Source organism: Sprattus sprattus, assembly GCF_963457725.1.
Source record: "Sprattus sprattus genome assembly, chromosome: 3".
NCBI classification, from domain to species: Eukaryota; Metazoa; Chordata; class Actinopteri; order Clupeiformes; family Clupeidae; genus Sprattus; species Sprattus sprattus.
In genome coordinates this window covers 19,858,081-19,878,211 of record NC_137922.1, presented here as the reverse complement: position 1 = coordinate 19,878,211, position 20,131 = coordinate 19,858,081, and the positions used below count along the sequence as shown (strand labels likewise).

At 42.8% G+C, this 20,131-nt stretch overlaps 2 protein-coding genes across 4 annotated transcripts; one reads left to right on the top strand and one right to left on the bottom strand.

The window, feature by feature from the left end:
- Nucleotides 1-222: 222 nt before the first annotated feature.
- Nucleotides 223-11,517, bottom strand: ccar2 (cell cycle and apoptosis regulator 2). Of its 2 annotated transcripts, none has more exons than XM_080833795.1 (20): nt 11,446-11,517; nt 10,678-10,745; nt 10,485-10,570; nt 10,262-10,376; nt 9,981-10,122; nt 9,733-9,856; nt 8,950-9,093; nt 8,035-8,257; nt 7,425-7,538; nt 6,958-7,121; nt 6,563-6,701; nt 6,144-6,272; nt 5,796-5,957; nt 5,126-5,360; nt 4,856-4,920; nt 4,052-4,198; nt 3,677-3,782; nt 2,811-3,017; nt 1,971-2,143; nt 223-741 (listed from the first exon to the last, which is right to left on the bottom strand). In XM_080833795.1, exons 2-20 carry the CDS (start codon nt 10,687-10,689, stop codon nt 694-696), a joined length of 2,535 nt encoding a protein of 844 aa, XP_080689921.1. In that variant the 5' UTR covers nt 10,690-10,745; nt 11,446-11,517; the 3' UTR covers nt 223-693. The 2 variants fall into 2 exon arrangements, with proteins under 2 accessions (XP_080689921.1, XP_080689922.1); XM_080833796.1 differs by having other exon boundaries at nt 4,856-4,917.
- Nucleotides 11,132-17,713, top strand: ddx56 (DEAD (Asp-Glu-Ala-Asp) box helicase 56; the record flags this gene model as incomplete). Of its 2 annotated transcripts, none has more annotated exons than XM_080833798.1 (14): nt 11,132-11,214; nt 12,177-12,338; nt 12,451-12,605; nt 12,763-12,933; nt 13,033-13,123; nt 13,501-13,742; nt 14,155-14,304; nt 15,082-15,195; nt 15,353-15,444; nt 15,626-15,699; nt 15,884-15,973; nt 16,133-16,238; nt 16,401-16,504; nt 16,660-17,713. In XM_080833798.1, the coding sequence occupies 12 exons, from the start codon at nt 12,523-12,525 to the stop codon at nt 16,741-16,743; spliced, it is 1,401 nt and encodes a 466-aa protein (XP_080689924.1). In that variant the 3' UTR covers nt 16,744-17,713. The 2 variants fall into 2 exon arrangements, with proteins under 2 accessions (XP_080689924.1, XP_080689923.1); XM_080833797.1 differs by lacking the exon at nt 11,132-11,214 and adding an exon at nt 11,856-11,912.
- Nucleotides 17,714-20,131: the final 2,418 nt, after the last annotated feature.

Below are 20,131 nucleotides of genomic sequence, written 5' to 3'. Positions count from 1 at the left end.
ACTAGGTGTCATTGTCGCACTCTGATGGCGTAGAGACGTTGCTGCTGAAATGCTGAGAGTAAAAAAAAAAAAGCCAAGCCAAGGGTTCGGTTTCTCATCCACATAGTTTTGCACCACATCACCAGGATTGGAAATACAATTTTACTTACACATAAAATAATCACCAGTGGTCCGACATTTTTGACAAAGATTTTTAATAATTCCAAATAGTCATCTACGAAATTCACTGAGGATTATCTTTTGCACACTGAACACAAGAGGGAAATGTTCTTTAAGTTATTACGACTTATTATAAAAAACAAAATTCATTATTATGTACAGCTAAAAAATAGGCCTTGAACAGTATTCAATAAAATAAAACATACATTTAGTCTCCCATACAGGGTCCATGATGGAGAAGGAGAAAAATGTGTCATTATGAGATTGACACACACACACACACACACACACACACACACACACACACACACACACACACACACACACACACACACACACACACACACACACACACACACACACACACACACACACACACACACACACACACACACTCACACACACAAATGCCTGAACATACTAAAATTCATAAGGTTCAACCAGAATAGTCCTCATCATACTGATAACTTAGTGCAGGTCACCCATGAGTGTTTGTCCCCCACAGTCCACTCCTGTCCAGTCCAGTTTTAGTGGTCACACTTTTTCATCTTTGGCCTTCTTGGAGTCAGTCAAGCTTGTTGTCTGCATGAGAGAGATAATAAAGACTGAAGTTTAACATAATCATTAATTGATTGACAGTATACAAGAGGAGTAAGTACACACAACACTTAAATGTCAAATGATTCAAAATTGTATCACCTTTCAGTAACTGCATTACTTCTCAGTCTAACAGTAGGGTATTTGCTTTTTTGTTAAATAAGGATTAACTATATTTTAGACTTACTATATTAAAAATATAGGTAGTAGGAACTCAATGCAACAAAAGTCAGTACACCTTTCATTACTGGTATTTTAAATCTTATATATTTTTTTTAATACGCATGTCAATCTTTATTTAAGATGACTCAATCCTCCTCTGCATGGAGGACACCAGTATTGCACACATTTCTGGAGAGATGTTATGTCAATCATCAGAGATTTTCTTTCCGCTGCTGTTTGCTGGAGGGGTTGTGTTGCTCTACCTTTCTCTTTAAAATACCCTAAAGGTGCTCTACTGGGTTCAAGTCAGGCGACATACTTGCCCGGGTCATAGTTTCCACTTTTTCATAAACTCTTGTGTGATGTTGCTTTGTGTGCTTTGGTTTCCTTATCATACTGGAATATTCCTCTCTGCCGAGGTTCTGGAGACTTGGCGCCATCTTGTCAGACAGTGTTTTGGTATATCCACAGACATTCATGGTGCCATCTCTAAATGTCATCTCCCCAAAACCTTTTGCCTGTATTATTACACTCCCACCTCCGGGCCATTCTGTCGGGACTATGCGTTCACTGTGTCCTGGCCAGGTTCAGGCCAAACATGTTGAAACCCAGCCGAGCCAAACAGCTCTTCGGTACAAAAATGCTTAAACTTTTCTAAAGAACATCAAAAGAGGCCTGACGAATATTGGAAGCACATTCTGGGGTCAGATGAGGCCAAGATAAATGTGTCCGGCTCAGATGGGGTTTGGTATGTTTGACAGGTTCCGCAAGTTTGAGTCTGACATCCAAAATAAAGGTGGACACATGAGGCATTGAAAAATCGAAAAGAACTGAATCTCAGGAATAAAAAATTAAATAAAACGGCCTGCATTTTAAAAATATTAAATCTAAACTTTCAGTTTTTAATTTGACATAAAAGTATATAAAAAGTATATTTTTTTAGAGCATCTAATTGCCTGTGTACCGTTCATGTAAATTCTGTACTAGCTTGGCAAACAACAGTCTTTGCTTCTCTGTCACTTCCTGTTAAAGGAGCCCGGCCCCCTCCTCACCTGGTCCACCATCTTCTGCATCTTCTCGATGACGGCGAGCATGTGGCCAGCGTTCTCCTTCAGGTTCCTCTCGTAGAGCTTGTTGAGCTTCTCCGCCTGCTCCAGACGACTCCGCAGCTCCTCACCTCCCTGCTGCTGCTCCTCCTGCGCCTCCTTGCCCAGCTGCACCTCCACTGCGGAATCAACAACACACACAAACACATCAACAACACACACAAACACATCACCTCGACTGGGGAGTCAACAACACACACAAACACATCAAAAACACACACACACACACATCAACAACACATCACCTTCACTGTGGAGTCAACAACACACACAAACACATCAACAACACACACAAACACATCAAAAACACAAACAAACACATTAACAACACACACAAACACATCAACAACACACACAAACACATCAACAACACACATCAAACACATAACCTCCACTGCAGTCAACAACACACACAAACACATCACCTCCACTGCAGTCAACAACACACACAAACACATCACCTCCACTGCAGTCAACAACACACACAAACATATGAGCTAGGCTCACAGATGCACGCTATAAAGTTAGGGACCAAGAATGGGACCCATAGGTTGGAATATGCACCTTTGGACCCTAATATCATAACTTAATAGACGGGCAAAGGAGTCCAAACACCTTCATTATTTATATTTATACATACTACCAACAGTTATACATGATCACCTACGCACAGATATATTTTGCCATTCAAGCATGCATAATCGCACACACACAAACACAACTGCTGCTGTTTGAAAATGGCAACTTTTGAAACCACAAGAGTAGAGACGCTGAGTGTGTAGTTACCGAGTTTGGTCTGCAGGGTGCAGACACGCTGTTCCAGGGCCCGCTGTACTGCGGTGCCTTTCTCCAGCGTCTGCAGCAGGCTGGAGATGTTCACCATGGAGCCCTTGTAGCTCACCACATCCGTACCGCTGCCCTTGGCCCCCGAACGGCGGGTGGGGGCTCTCTCTTTACCTGTGCTGGCCACGCCTGGCAACAGGGCCTGGTTCCCTGGAGAGGACAGAGGATGTTTTTTTTTTTTTAAATATTTATTTTGGGCTTTGTATGCCTTTAATTGTACAGGACAGTGAAGTTATGACAGGAAGTCAGGAGGAGGTGGGGAGAGGACCTGGAAACGACATCAGGCCAGACTTGTGACCTGTGTCCCGTGGGCAATGAAGCCCGTAAAAAAATGGGGGGCATATTGGATTGGCGCCACAGTGACAGAGGATGTTTTAACGGAGGTTTGAACTCATCACTGTTCTCCAGTCCATTAGTGACTAGTGTTATCAGAACTCTGCTCTGAGGTGCCTGTGGCTGTTTCTGTTTCTTTAAATTACATGCAGACTTAAACTTGGGTTTATGGTATGGTCTTTATTACTGCATTACTGTAATGTATTCTATTATTTCAGCAGCTTTACTAGTATAACTGCTAGACTGATACAAGCTTAAGAAACAGTATGCAGGCATTCACTAGTTTTTAGGTAAGTTTTTATAGGCAACTATTTTTGGTCATCCCCATAGCCAATTTGATGGTGAATTGTCATGTGAAGGACAACCAAAATGCTCAACATACTGTATATGACTTTCGAATCCCACCAGTAAAAGAACCATCCTCAAGTACAATACAATGGGGTGAGACTCCTGTGTGCAAGTGCCCTTTCCCTCACCTTGTAAACTGACGTCACACGGCAGGTCTGAGTCATCCCACTGGGCGCACAGCTTGCGGTACTGACACAGGTCATTGACTGTTGTCTTTTTCACCAGCTCCATCGCCTAGAACAAACAGACAGGTTGACACCACATCAGCCAGGATTGTCATCTGTTGTTTATTAGAATTCCAGAGAGCAAGAGATTCACAAAATGGGAGTTTCTCGAAGGGGAGGCGTTTCATGAAAAGTGTGTCTCTTAAATCACACCATTTTAAAGTAGAGGAAAGACACGTCGATATCAGATCTATCGAAGACACAGACAGACAGACAGACAGACAGACAGACAGACAGACAGACAGACAGACGCACACGCACACGCACACGCACACACACCTGATCAGGAGTGAGGTACAGGCCCAGAGACAACAGAATGTTCTGGAGATCCTGTTCTCTCAGGCTCCCCTCCAGCTTCCGGTCGAAGAACACCCAGGAGAGCAGAACACTGCGGGGCAGCACAGCACTCCAGCCGAGGGGACGATCCTGCACAGACACGGGGAGAGAGAGGGTAAGTACCAGGGTGAGAGTACCAGGGTGAGAGTACCAGGGTGAGAGTACCAGGGTGAGAGTACCAGGGGAGAGTACCAGGGGGAGAGTACCAGGGTGAGAGTACCAGGGTGAGAGTACCAGGGGGAGAGTACCAGGGGGAGAGTACCAGGGGGAGAGTACCAGGGGGAGAGTACCAGGGGGAGAGTACCAGGGGGAGAGTACCAGGGTGAGAGTACCAGGGTGAGAGTACCAGGGTGAGAGTACCAGGGGGAGAGAGAGGGTGAGAGTACCAGGGTGAGAGTACCAGGGTGAGAGTACCAGGGGGAGAGTACCAGGGGGAGAGTACCAGGGGGAGAGAGAGGGTGAGAGTACCAGGGTGAGAGTACCAGGGGGAGAGTACCAGGGGAGAGTACCAGGGTGAGAGTACCAGGGTGAGAGTACCAGGGTGAGAGTACCAGGGGAGAGTACCAGGGGAGAGTACCAGGGGGAGAGTACCAGGGGTGAGTACCAGGGGTGAGTACCAGGGAGACAGGACAGAGATCCACACGCAGAAAAGATACACGTGGGAAATGAAATGAGCAGGACAGACCTAGGGGGATTTATACGCTCAGTGTAACATCTTGGAGATTACATAAAGAAAGGTATGATTACGTTTTCCTTGGTGGCATGGTTGTCTGCAACGTCTGCAGTCTTCTCTTCCTCTCCCGGCACCTCTGCTACAATGTGAAAGGGAAAATGTACAGAAACATAGAAAAGTTAAAAAAATAAACCAACATAGGAGAACAACCAGACTGTTAAGGTGTAAGACGCATACCAGTAACAAAGGACTAGTTGCCAAAGTGTTCAGTTTTTAGTCTATCGGGAATCAAAGACTACAGGAAGTGGCTGATAACCAGGTAAGAGACATACGTCTACACTCACCGCTCTCGCTGTTCTTTTTGTCCTCTGCCTGGTTCTCAGTCTCCTCCGCCTTATCAGGCTTCTCTTTTTCTTCCTCGTCTTTCTTTTCCTTCTCTGTGTCGTCTTTCTTTTCCTTCTCCGTGTCGTCTTTCTTTTCCTTCTCCGTGTTGTCTTCCTTCTCCACAGAGCCTTTTCTCTTCTTTACCTCCTTGCTGGCAGACTTTCTTTTTCCTTTCTCATTCTTCTTGGGCTCCTCCTGTACAACAGACAAAGGTTTTAGCCATAAAGTGCATTTCTATCCAAGCAAGAGACAATCATATGATGATGAGTCTCCTAGTGACCACTCAGGTCCATGATGGTCGTTCCCTCATATACACAGAAACAGACACCTGTTAGCTGACTTTACGCAATCCAGCCATAGCCAGACGAGGGGAAAAACTGTTTCTCTCTCACCAGCAAGTGTGGTTCATAGGGATAATCAAAATCACTTCTCAACGCATTTACATTACATTTAGTCATTTAGTAGATGCTTTTATCCAAAGCGACGTACAAGGGCCTCATAACTTGGCATACAAGGGCCTCATAACTTGTGTGCACTACATGCATTAGGGGACGGCTCAGAATGAACTTGAACATAACCAATCCCACAATATAAATACTTTTATGCTCATAAATGGCGGGTCCGACGGACCTTGGTGTTGCTGGCTCCTTGCTCTGATGTTTCTGGGGCGTCTTCCTCACTCTTCTCTGCTTTGGGCCCGGGGCTCAGGGGCAGACAGCTGAGGCAGCGGTAGAGCTGCAGTCCAAAGTCTCTCTGCAGCATCTCACAGAACAGCTCAGCCATCAGTCCAACCTGAGACACGACAGCCACAACACACCAGATTAACTCACTTACGCACATAAACTTACACACTCATACAATTACCATGTAATTATACTATAACTAGCAGTGAAATGCTTACATTTCTGGTTGCACAAGCGTGAAACCGAGTGGTATTTACTATGAATTTATTTGTGCATGCCATGAAGTTCTGATTACCTCAAATGCTTCCTGCGTCTTGGAGTTCTGAGGCTCCAGTAGGGAGGCGAGGGAGAGGATGGGCAGGGTGGACCCAGGACAAGGGCTCACCATTAAGGCCGGAGGGACCGGGAGAGTGGGGACCGATTCCTATGAGAGGGCAGAGAGAAGTGATATTGCACAAGTCCAAGGGATAAGCTTTAGGAAATAATACATTCAACACAAATAAGGTAAAGTCATTCAGACCATTTCAAATTGTGAAACAAATGTTACAAAGTTACATAATTTGGTTAAAAACACTGTTACTTAAGGTAACCTGGACACGGCAAATGGCATAACAATCGTGATTAGTTCGTCCACTTTGCAGGTCAAACATAAAACAGAAACTAGTGAAAGGTAATTGCCTTGCTACTATAGTTGAAGTAAGATGAGGACCCAACCTCTTGTTCTTCTTGCTCCTCTTCTTTTGGTGTCTCCTCCTCGGGTTCTGTGTGGGGCAGGTTCCACACATCCGGCAGCAGAAGAACCACTGTCTCCACCCTCTGCTCGGACAGATACCTGATCTCTGCCATTTTGTGCCTAGAAATTCAGACAGGGCGGATGAATGACTAAAGAAATTAATGAATGGATAACAAGGCCAACGCCCTCTTACATATGATATTAAAATGGAGATATGCTGGCCGTTTATTGTGTTTATGAATTTACAGCACAAATATGGTAGAGTTTACCTATTCACCATGCATAACAACTCTGTAAAAAAGTACAACATAGACCATATTTTAGTCCAATGCGAAACCAGAAAAAAACCTAAAACATTCCAAGGGTATGCACTGACCACTGAGTGCAGGGCCCCAGGTCCAGCCCTGTCTGCTGGAGGGTGCAGCGCACAGCCGTTCGGATCAGGCTAGACGGGTCCTTGGCTGGGCTCGCCCCATCCTCCTCTGCTGACCAGTGACCGCCAACCAGCTGCAGATTCCCTTTAGACTCCAGCAACAGGAACTATCAGAGGAATACAAAAGGGAGGGAGAGTGGGGAGGAAGAGAGAGAAGCAGTAGAATATTTAGAAAGTTAAAACATGCCCTCCCAATAGGTAATCAACTTGTTACAATATTGCAATTTGACTTCACATTTTTGGGGTATTTTTTTAACCACGCATGTAACCATCCACTGGCTACCTTTGGCTTTACTTAGGTTGGACCGATCAAACATCCATGGTCTAAAATGCCAATCATCTTTCCTAAGTGTGGCTTGAGGGCAGTCCTTTTAATGTATGTGACAGAAGCAGGCTTGAAGAGTCCAAACCTTGATGAGGGTGCTGGGGTGCACAGCACTCCCTTTTGTTCCCTGGTCCTCCTGCTGTAACTGGCAGCACTCAGTGTACAGGTCCTCCACCCCTGGCATAGAGAGCAACATCACCTGCAGAGCGAGAGTGAGGTAAATTACTGCTTTTAGGAAAATGTAGGGAAAAGGCTACAACTGTGAGGTATTCTGCCGCTAGTCAGCATAGAACCTGTTCAACTTCCAAGACATATGTACAGTGATACAGTTAGAGATACCAACCACTTTGTTTGTTGATTGTGCTACATTCCCCTTGAACTATCTCTGAGATCTTAGAAAAAGGTCAACCGAGGACTAAACCCCCCCCCCCCCCACATAATAACTTGTATCTTATATACGCCAGCTGCGTTGTAATTATCTTATTAATTTAATTTGTATGTGTTTATCTGTATTTATATATTGTATTCCTATTAACTTGCTGCTAATACATCTGAATTTCAATTAATCGATTAATACAAGTTTATCTTATTTTATGAAACTGAATGGAGAAAGTGGATTATATTTCAGCAATTTGCAGTATGAATTCTAAGAAAAGACATGAGAAATGTCGCCTGACGACAAGAGCATAGCTCACCTTCACAGTGAACTCAGAGCCAGAGTCAGAGTCAGATGCCTCTGTGCCTTCTACCTGCTCTGTTGTCTGAGGGTCCCCCGCACGGAACAGGCAGGGGCCACAGAGCGCGAGGGGCCGGTCAGGAGGGAAGCTCTCGGTCCAGCTCAGCTGCAGGTGGAGGAGAGAGGAGGGCAGTGGGAGGTGGGGGTACCGGCGCTGCACCTCCAGACTCTCACAAGCCAAGCTGAACAGCACATACAAATAGACATAGCCATGAAAAGTCGTACACACCAGCATGTTTGTTCTGTTTCATATTTGCCTTCCTACTCTATCATTAATGACCCAATTACAAAGACACATGACTGACACAAACTACAGGTAGCAGTTAAACGGTTTCAATCAGTAATGTCTGAGCATTACAAGTACTTTTGATAAAGACAAATTCCAACGGAGATCATCATCAACTGCGAGGGTTTGTGTGTGACAGCAATGGCTTTTCAGTAATGCTGAGATGGCAGCTGACTTCCGTGGACTGCCGTAAAAAAACTGGCTCGTTCACACAGAGCTTGCAATTTGTTAGTGTGTCAGTGCAGGCTTTAATTCTTTCTAAAGTGAACTGACAGCTGCCTGAGGCTGAAGATTGTAGCGACACACTTTACCCATTCTATTCTGACACGAGTGAACCAGTCAGACCACATCCACATTTTACAATTAAGTTTAAATTAAATACAATTAAATTATTGTTACACTACGTCTCTATTGCTCGTAGCTTGAGTGTTCTTTCCTTTGTACGTCACTTTGGCTAAAAGAGTCTGCTAAATGACTAAATGTAAAGTTTATCGTTTTTCAACTGTCAGCTGTTCTCACTCTTATGCGGATAGAACACCACATGTATGTTTCAGACCAGCGGGATACACTGGCCTGGATGTCCCTTACCTGTCCCGTGGGAAACAGGAGAAGAGTGGACAACTCTGCTGGGGTGCTGTGGTGCTCTTTCTCGGGGCCTCATCATCACCAATCCCCTTCCACCTCCTCCGCTTCTGGTTGATCCCATCCCCTCCCCACGCACCTCCATCTTCCCTGAGAAAGCGGAGTCAAGCATGATTTGCATACTTCCATTCAGCAGATGGCTTTCAGAAAAACCCCTCAAGGGAAAAAACGATGACACCTTCACACTGCATACCTTTATGAATGAATAACAAAGGCTTTCATTTTGATGTGTTTAAGTAAGTATACAAGAAAACAACCCCCAAGGCCTGAAAAAAACATTTGTGGTGTGACTAGCCCAAAGGCTTTTCATCTGTGATTTCAAAAAGTCTTGGTATGCATGTGTGTCCTTGTTCACGAAAGCTCAATAATAAATGCATACAATGTATTCATAGTTGGGTGTACACAAATGGAAACAGTGACTAAAATACATATAGGTAGAAATCCCACAAATACTGTGATTTAACACAAAACCACCTCTTGGAAATTGTACTCAATGCATATTGATATCAACTACAGATTTAAACACCTAAATGTTCAAAGATTATCCAAATATCATGAATCTGAACTGAAACATGATAACTCTGAAAATCATGTCATAGACACTGAATCCCTTAGCACTGGACCGACAACCCATCTTGAAATGGCATTTAGTTCAATCTTTCTCTATCTACAACCGCACACCTCAACACCCAGCCGTAACCAGCCAATGCACCCCTTCCCGAGACTCACCAGCGGCCTCCTCTACGTCCGCCTCCCCCCTCATTGTGCCTCTTCCTGGAGCTACCTCCGCCCCCCCAGCCCTCGTACTGAGCCCCCCATGGTGGCTGCAGGTGGTGGGGCATCTGCAGTAAGCCTGTGAGAAAGAGGAGCAAGGACCAGTTAACATAGCATCGGATCAATCCTCATTTATTAAAAGTCTAATGTTTCATAATGCAAGAGACAGACTTAAGCAGTACACGGTATGTCCTGGTGCTCACCTTTGCCAGGGTTGGACTGCATGTTAGGGATGAGTGGCGGAATCTTGGGGGATTTGAGGAGTGGTTGTGGTTGCCTACCCAGGATGCCAGGTTTCTGATTTGATGACATTGAAGGCAGTAGAGGAGGAGGTGACTTGAATGGCTGTGAGGAGACCATTATTTAGGTACGTAGAACGTGAGTATGTGGGACTGAAGGGGCAAGCCTTATGTGTCCAGTGCATAATGACCTTGATATGATAATCGTGAACTGTTGTTATGTAATGTTTAAGGTTGCTGCATACCTGACCGTTAAGGGTTTGAACAGTCTGAGCTGTCCAACTGATAGCCTGAGCAGAGTCTTTGACAGCTTTCACCAGCACTTTCTCCCCTATCTGGGGGTATCTCCCAATAACATCACTGAAAAAATACATGAAGAAAACACAGAATGAACAAGCAATTCACCAAAGTTGTTAAATGTATCTGACAGTGTTGTGAAAACGCTTCTCCGTGTTAGTCTTGCATTACCTCATCTGGAAGTGCACGTCCTGATCTACCATGCCATAATTATCCTGCAACTGAGTCACCACTCCTGTGAAGACTCGTTGCTTCATCTAACGAAATAAACATTAGTACATTTATAATTAATACACACCACACCATGTCCAAGGGTAATCACTCATGATTCGAATTATTCACTCAAAAAGGAGAGATGGCATACCTGTGTATCCATGGCAGACAGCTTAATATAACCTGCAGTGTTTCGATTTGGTTTGGAATCCGGATGAGCTGGTTAAAGAAAATGGCACAACTGTATTCAAACAATCCCTCCCCTGTACTCAACGGTATTCAACCCATATTGTCTCACTAGAAAGCTATTTAGGGATAGTTGACATTCATACGCATGAGGTTAGCTGACGTCAGCTAGCAATGTGGTATATTATGGATAAACCGGATATTATTTACTTAAAATATTCTGCCACAGCTGTTGAGGTATTTTCTATAACGGTAACAAATGAACGTTGTCATTTTTGATAATGTTAATCAGAAACGCTCTAGGATCAAAACCCTCAATAAACGTGGTATGCTAACAAGAGGACTGCACCTAATAATAGCCTCGCATAGGTCATTTTAAGGGCTAGCATACAATTAAGTTAGGTAGGAAGCATGAAAGTAAACGTGGAAACTATGCTTTGATTAGCGAAATAATTATTTATATTAATGGATTCATTCGGCCTTCATTGAATGCCGGCTCTGGGTAAGTTCCTTGAAAACAGAATGAATGTGTAGACCTTGTGGGCTTGCAGCTCTGGCTTTCAATGGGGGCAATTCAGCTAACGTAGCTAGGGCTGCCAGACCCAGCAAGTTAGGTTGACAAATATGTAAGACTATTGAAGGTTTTGCAATAACCTTTCAAATGTATTGTTTCAGCAACACATTTTTTAGTGCATATTTAAACAAGAGAGAGAGAGAGACGGCGTCAACTCACTTTCCCAGCGATTCCTTCCTCCTTTGCCTTTGTTTATTTTTTGATTGACACGGAAGGCGTTCAGAGTGGATTCATCGGTGCTAATACACGCACGCCAACTAGTGGTTAACTACATTTCTCACACTATAAACCTTTAAAGAAAACGAATGTAAATCCCTAGAATGTCAAGTATGTCTGTCTCCTTATCATAACATATTCTGAATTCCACAACGATAAGGTTTAATAAGACATACGAATATTCCTAATATATCCTTTTGTTAGTGGTGTTTAACACGGAGAAGAAAATATAATTCTAATTGATACTGACCTCCCTACCAGCAGGTGTCGATGTATTTATTTTACCTAAATTACTAAAACACTTACTCCCTCTCCGTACTCTGCTGCCTGCGAGACAAACACACGTGTGGAGAATGGCAACCGATGTGGTACAGTTCCACGAGATGGGTTTAGATGATCGCCTTTTAAAGGTAAATTAAGAGTTTCTGGTGGCATTAATGTCTCCTGTACTGCTTGGAATCGTCATACAACGGATAACGTGTAGATTTATTTGTATGTAGAACTCTGACAGATTCCCTCTGCAAGCCGTTAGTGGTTAGCATGTGATATTGAAAGTGCTCGGTTAACTTGTTGCCTTCAAATGCCAACTTTAGTTGCCAGTATAAGGCATATTTGATTGACGCTGATTCCTGTTCAGTTGTGTGCGTGTGACTGATTTCTCTGTTTGTTTACAGGCTGTAGCTGACCTGGGCTGGGCGCAGCCTACGTTGATCCAGGAGAAAGCTATTCCACTGGCATTAGAAGGTAAAGACCTCCTGGCCCGAGCACGGACTGGCTCTGGTAAAACCGCTGCCTATGCTATCCCTGTCATTCAGCGAATTCTAACGTCAAAACAGGTCTGTTAGGCTTCTGCCACACATGTCAAGTCAGTGTCACCATTGTCCAGCTGTTATTTTTGGACTGACTGGACTGTTGAATGACTAAGTTATTCCCTCCTCTGTTTGACAGACCGTTCGCGAACAGGCTGTCAGAGCTTTGATACTGGTGCCCACTAAAGAACTGGGTCAGCAGGTCCAGAGTATGGTCCGCCAGCTGACGGCCTTCTGCGTTAGGGATGTCAGAGTTGCAGACATCTCAGGCAAGGCAGACATATCAGCTCAGAAGTAAGCTCACATTGCATCTGAGATTTAAATGACGTTCAAATGACGTTCAAAACATTGCCAACTTTGGGAGTATTCAAACATTCTCGTTTTAAACATGGTAAGTTTTATGCTTTTTGTAACACAATTTACTATAACTATGCTGTGCTTCATTCTTCAGGCCCATCCTGATGGAGAAACCTGATGTGGTGGTGGGTACCCCCTCACGGGTCCTGGCCCACATTAATGCCCAAAATCTGGCGCTTGACTCCACTTTGGAGATGCTGGTTATTGATGAGGCTGATCTGGTCCTGTCCTTTGGCTTTGAGGCAGACCTGAAGAACCTGCTCTGGTATGAGCTTGTAAATGTGCTATTTACACGATTATTACATGTTTTATATCCTGTATGCATCAATCACATAACACATGTGGTGGATTTGTTCCTTTCCAGTCATTTACCAAAGATCTACCAGGCATTCCTCATGTCTGCCACACTGAATGAGGATGTGCAGGCTCTGAAGGAGTTGGTGCTTCACAACCCTGTAAGTACGGTGGTACAGTGATGCAACTGCTTACAAGTACCAGTCATAGCTAAGTGATGCTCCACAGGGGTATGTCTTGATAGGAGTGTCACATGGTCAGTGTATCCCCATTGTCCTTGAACACTTCAAATATTAAAGTGTTATGCTATGGGATGATGATATAGTTAAGAATGGGAAACATGTTGTATCAACCACACTTACACTTTGTGGCTTAGGTTTTGATTGATATATGAATCGGCAACGTCTGTGGTGGTCATCTAAATGATTGTAAAGATGTGAGGATCAGCATGATTTTTGTCCACACGTAGTCCACATTCATTAATGTCCCACGGTACAAAAAAAATGGGTTGACAACAGTGTCTGCTTTGGTGTTCCAGGTGACTCTGAAGCTGCAAGGCTCTCAGCTGCCGGACAGCTCACAGCTGCAGCAGTACAGCGTACACTGCGACGAGGAGGACAAGTTCCTGCTCATCTACACGCTCCTCAAACTGCGGCTGGTGCGTGGGAAGACGCTGCTTTTCGTGGGTGCTGTGGAGCGCTGCTACCGCCTCAAGCTCTTCCTTGAGCAGTTCAGCATCCCGGCCTGCGTGCTCAACTCCGAGCTTCCCGTGCACTCAAGGTTAGTGTGTGTGTGTATCCGTTTGCGTGGTTTGCATGAGTAAGAAATGTGTTTGTAAACTTGATGCGTTACTAAGCTGAACCTATGGATATAGTCATGAATGTTGTATTTGGTGTTTGAGTTTGTGTCAAAGCAAATTCATTTAACTCCCAACCTCTTCTCACTGCTGTGGCATGAATTAGTGAGATGTGGTTTATGAAACAAATAAAAAAAAGTTCAAGAAGAAGTGGAGGTGGCATATTGTTGGGTTGGGGCTATTTTGCAGAACATCCCCTTTTTAGATATTCCCTGCCAAGTCCATGCAAAGTTCCAATTTACCAGGTTGATGAGCATTCAACCTCAGACTGATTTTAGCTTCCAACATCATTGCAGATCATGTTCATATAATTGATTTAAACACTGTCTTGTTCAGGTGTCATATCATCAGTCAGTTCAATCAGGGGTTCTATGACTACATCATCGCTACAGACGAGCAGGGCCTGGAGAATCCCACAGCACCAGTGAAGAAGGAGGCGGAAAAGGACAAAAAGAAAAAGAAGAAGGCTACTGGGAAGGCAGGACAGTAAGTCAATGGAAAATAATACTTAGCTTAAAACATGAAATGGCATGGAAATGGTGTTGTGTATTGCTTATGGACAACTTTAAGTTTCTGCCAAAGAAACAAATATAACTTGTTTACTCCCATCATAGTAAACATATGGCATTGCAGTATCGAGGGCCCATTTATCAAGCCAGCACCACACTATAGGAATTGACTGCAGGCCTCAGGATTTTGAATTGGGTATTGGGAATCTTGTTTGAGGTCATGTTCTAAATACATTTAAGCAATATAGCACGAGTGGGAGTGGGGTAGGTAAGGGATAATCCCACGGGTGGTGTTCGGCCGTAGCCACCGAGGCCGCAGGCCGAGTGGCGTAGGCAACAACACCCCTGGGATTATCCCTAGCCTACCCCACTCCCACGAGTGCTATATTGCTTTTATAAAACAATTCTACCGTTAACAAATTAACATTTCAACAAGAAGTTATTGATTAAAAATGGTTTATTTCGCCATTGTTTCTCTGCAACAAAAAATTGTTCCATTGTCAACGTCTTGGTTTGGAATTTTAAGAATTTTGATTTAACGGTTATTATCAACTTGAATATTTCATCGCGGAGTGATTTATTATTAGCTGTTGGTATGTTGACGGATAATCCAACTCATGGAACGTCTCTTGTCCAATCAGAAACAGCTAAATAACGCGATAGAACCCAATTGTTTTATAATTCTTATTAGAGCATGGTTATTAATGTGGCAGGGGAATGTGTTGGAAAGTGATTTTGTCTGTTCTGTTTGCAGGAGTAAGGATCAGGAGTATGGCGTGTCTCGGGGCATAGACTTCCAGAATGTGGCCAACGTCATTAACTTTGACTTCCCGCCCACAGTTGACTCCTACATTCACCGTGTCGGCAGGTGAGCGTCTGCAAGTGAACACATTGCCTGGAACTGCAGTGTATATCTCATGGAAAAAAAACCCATGTCTGTCTGTTGATTATGACAGATATTTGTGCCTACTATTTGTGCATTCTGCCTTGACTTTGTTCTCACTTTCCTCCACTTTTGTCTTCAGAACGGCCCGTGCAGACAACCCTGGCACTGCCCTAACATTTGTCTCGCACACAGAGCTCCCTCTGTTGGCAGATGTGGAAAGTGCCCTCTCAGGTAAGATCACTGGTCGTTAGTTCTGACCGCATAGTATAATGTATAATGTAAAGTATAATGTCATAAGGGATCTAGTTTGATAATCACACTGTAGCTCAAAGGTTGTGATTGTAATGATGAAATGGTAGACTAGAATCATACAATGAAATTGACTCAAATCTGGTGTTTCTCATGATCACAGAGGGCACAGAATGTGCGCTGAAACCATATGGGTTTAAAATGGAGGAGATTGAAGGTTTCAGATACCGTTGCCGGGTAGGTACACCACATTGTTTTATCTGTGGCACATCATGACCCACTGCTTTTAGTCTACGTTGGATTTGTTTGAAGTAATTGATTTGTTTGTCAGCAACTTTGCACATTACACTTTTTTGCTTTTCTGTGCATTTTTTGGATATTACTCATTTGATGACTAATACAGATGTTAATGTGTCTGTAGGATGCCATGCGGTCCGTCACAAAAACAGGAGTTAAAGAAGCCAGACTGAAGGAGATCAAGCAGGAGCTGCTGAACTCTGAGAAACTGAAGGTATCCTTGATATCATAACCTTAGTGATCAGTTATGCGGCAGTCAGCTAAACTGCTCCATTTTGCGTTTTAAAGTTCAAATCGGCTTTAGTCACAAATGAAGCTTTTGTTTCACCCTGTTTCCATTAACACTTTCCATTTCCATTATTTCCTTGTCTAGACGTACTTTGAGGACAATCCCAGGGACCTTCACCTACTGCGCCATGACAAGGATATTCATCCTGCAGTGATTAAACCACATCTGAGGAATGTGCCAGATTATTTGAGTAAGTTATCATTACCATTTACCAGTTACAAGCATTAATGTCGTATAGGCAAACTCATGGAATCTGTAAGTGAATCTAGCTCTTATACTAAACTGTAGGAACTGGAATTTATGTTGATGAGAAATATGTGTTCTAAAAGTGTGTTTATTTTGTGGATCTTAGTCCCACCCACATTGAAAGGAATAGCCAATCCGCTGACTGGGCGGAAGAAAAGAGGAAGGACTTTCAAGGTCAACACTGGAAGCGTTGTCAAAAGCGATTTTAAGGTCAGACATCATATGAAATAGTATGACCCCTTTTAAATGTAGTCTTTGCATTTGTGGAACCCATAAGCAATATAGAATTTTTTTATACCTCAGATCTGGCTACATAAGTATATGTTATACGGTAACAATCCCACCATCCTCTCCTTTGCTCACAGAAAAATGCCAGAGGCAAAAACCCGCTGAAGACGTTCCGCTTCAAATCCAAAAAACCTCAAGCCAGTGCAGGAGCCACGTCATAAAGCCACTCAGTGGACATTATGTGGTTTGAAGCAACCTGTCTGCTTAGACCTACAAGACCACTGCCATCTACCTGAACTATCTGAGCAGAGGACCTGAGTTCCATCAATGCTTAAGGTGCAAGCCTCCTCAAACACCTCCTTGACTACACGCCCAGTTGTCCTCTGAAACCATGTTAAACACAGAGACAGTTGTTAATATCCCTTAAATGGTCGGTGACTTACAGTGTTCGCCAGGGGTGTTTGAATGATCTTGACTTTTTAGGAGTTCCACAGATAAAGTGGCAGAGTATTGAAATGTACTCTAAAACAGTTTATACCTGTATTTTCAGGTCAAAAGGTGAATGTCTTATTAAGCCTGTTTTCCCCACTAAACATCACTGGCCAAACCAATGTTTTCCATATTTGTGTACAGTTGTAAAATTGTAAAATGTTAAGTTGATGTAGGGCCATACTCGTGTTTGGTGTCTTCTCAATGTCTTCTATATTACCTTTGGGGCACTATTGGCCTCTGTGTAATAGTACAGATTGCATTCTTTTGCTACAATAAAAGCTATGGCTCTTTAAGCCAAATGTAGGTTAATCATACATTTGATTTAATTATACATTTGATTAAATTATACATTACTGTCCAATTACAAGTGTATGAAGAGTAATAAGGAACTGAAAACAAATTTGGCAAATTTGGCAAAGTGCTGTCTGTATAATTTGAAGTGATAAACACCACACCACACAGCAATTGCGTAATTGGCAAAGTTAAATTATAGATACAGTTTAGATTAGTAACACAAAGTCTGTTTGGAGAAACCATTAGCCATTAGTCCAAAAGTTCAAATAAAATGTTACAAAATGATGGTACATACAATTATAAGTTATTTTTTCAATACTTTGATTTAATTGTCACTTAATTGACAACGCCACTGAAATAAGGCAACACAGACAAGCATATTTTGTTATGGTGCATTATGTAGGCTTTTTTTGTTTGCTTGGGTTTTGTTTTCTTTAAAAGAAAAATACATTATATGTGATATCTAAATGCATTTATGATTATTGGCTTCACTGAATGCAAAGGTATATTGAGAAATATTTTCCTTTCATTGTGCCTTCTACCTACATCATGGCTGTAGGAATAAGGATTTGTACTTTTTGATAACAAAAACCTTTTGCACCTTTAGAAGGAGAAATTATGAAAGAACAGAGAATCAATAAGAGTCAATAAATGTTCGGTGCATTGGAGTGTATCTTTTGCTTTTTTAATGCAAAACTGTCCACTCAGACATCATTACAACATTAAGGAAATGTGCTACAAGCATTACAACCTCTCACACAGGAATGCTCCAATCTAATTGCTACCCTACTTGAGTGGCGTGGCAATGGCCCAATCAAATTAGGCAAATTACAGGAAAAAGGCACCTCTTAAGGTCCCCCTGAAGCAATGGGTGTAGGGGACATTCCCGACCCTGTGTTTAACACACAGAAATACACCAAAGCACACATGCACACAATCACCTGCTGCACTGCATCCACATCAGAACATCAAGTCCTGTGTTACTTTCCTATTATCAAAATGCATCAAGAGGGCATTGCATAAGGCTGTCACATTTCTACACGTGTCTGTATGTAACTGAGGATGCGAAATGTGGGTGTGAGTTGTACACATAAAACAAATCAAAATCACGTTTATTGGCCGAGTAAGTTTGCACAAACAAGGAATTTGACTCTGGTTAAAGTGACTCTCAGTGTTCTTACACAAAATATACATTACAACACAATACAACCCAATAGCACAACGGTCTAAGAAATTATATACAAGGAAGAAGGCTATAAAAAGGAGCTGTGAATTCTAAACACAACAAATAGTGCAAAGAAGTGGAGAGTGCAAGAAATGCAGGAATAAATATTAAATGGTAAGAGTGTGACCTAAGAAGTACAGTATACAGCCTGTATAGTTATACAGTAAGGATGGAATGTATTGCACATTTTGTATTTGAGAATTAAATAAATAAATAATTGTACGCTGGTTATTATAGTGACCCAGGGTTATTGCACAGCGCCACAGTGGCCATCTAAAGTAAGGCGCGGTGGGAGGGGTTGCAGGCCCCTCTCTCTATACCTAAACTCCACGGTGCAGCCCGTTGGGAAAGAAGAGCCAGAGAGGAGTCAGATCTGTCACACCACCCATTAGAATCACATCACCTCACAACATGAGTTCTGTTTTCTTGCCTGTAGTTTTTTTTAAAGAGCGAGATAACACATGCTTAGTTCAAGTGAGTACATGAGACAATAAGTACATTTCTTTACTATAAAAGATACCTAACTAGATTACACATACAATTCCTAAGGTGCTGCACTAAATATTGAAGCCCTAACCCCTAGGAATGATTCTAAAGCAACAATGGGCAAAATCACTCACTGTTTTGAAGGAGGCTTTTGACTGGTAGCCCAAGTGCTCCGACTTCTGCACCAAATCATCCCACTTCTCTCCTCGTTCCAGGGGTGACTCCATCGTGTTGTGCTGTGAAAGAAGGACAATAAAAACTTTGTGTACGGGTCTGGATCAGAAGCTAGAGGATTTAGTCACTCTCTTCAATGACAATTTACCAGAAATGTTTTTGTGTAATCTAGTTCGTCTTGGACTTTTGTCATGGCACCAGCTTCTCTGGGATTCTAGGAAAGGAATAAACAGAAAGTAATAGGAATAATGGAACTTAAAATACCTAGATTTATGCTAAATATGCACACATTCCAGTGATTTTTGTCTCTAATGATTAATTGAAAAGGGTTGAGGGGCAATATGGCTTTCAGTGGTGTAAAAGAAACTGTAACCTGATAACAAAGGAAAGTGTAGGAATCTTTCAATTGAAAAAAAGTAAGCCCCATCTCTGAAACCCGTATTGATTGTGACTACATGCTACAGCATTGCTGTGCTTAACCACACACATATTGTCACCTGATAAAGTCAGATCTCTAGACATCTCAGGCAAGGCAGACATTATCAGCTCAAAAGTAAGCTCACATTGCATTGGAGATTTAGACATGGAATAACGTAATGTTCAAGTGACGTTCAAAACGCAGCCAACTTTGGGATGATTTAAAACATCCTTGTTTTAAACATGGCGAGTTTTATGCTTTTTATAACACAATTTACTATAACTATACTGTGCTTATTGCTTCAGGTCTACTGATAGAGAAACCTTATGTGGTGGGTACCCCCTCATGGGTCCTAGCCCACATTAATGCCCAAACCTGCCGCTTGACTCCACTTTGGAGATGCTGGTTATTGATGAGGCTGATCTGGTCTTGTCCTTTGGCTTTGAAGCAGACCTGTAGAACCTGCTCTGGTACGAGCTTGTAAATGTGCTTTTTACACGAAAATGGCATGTTTTATATC

Bases quoted from the DNA above. Each gene is read 5' to 3' on its own strand.
- ccar2 (XM_080833795.1), bottom strand. The intron at 8,258-8,949 runs GTAAGGGACATC...TGTGCTGTTCAG, and splicing joins TCCTGTTTCCCACGGGACAG to CTTGGCTTGTGAGAGTCTGG. The intron at 7,539-8,034 runs GTGAGCTATGCT...CTCGCTCTGCAG, and splicing joins GCTCTGAGTTCACTGTGAAG to GTGATGTTGCTCTCTATGCC.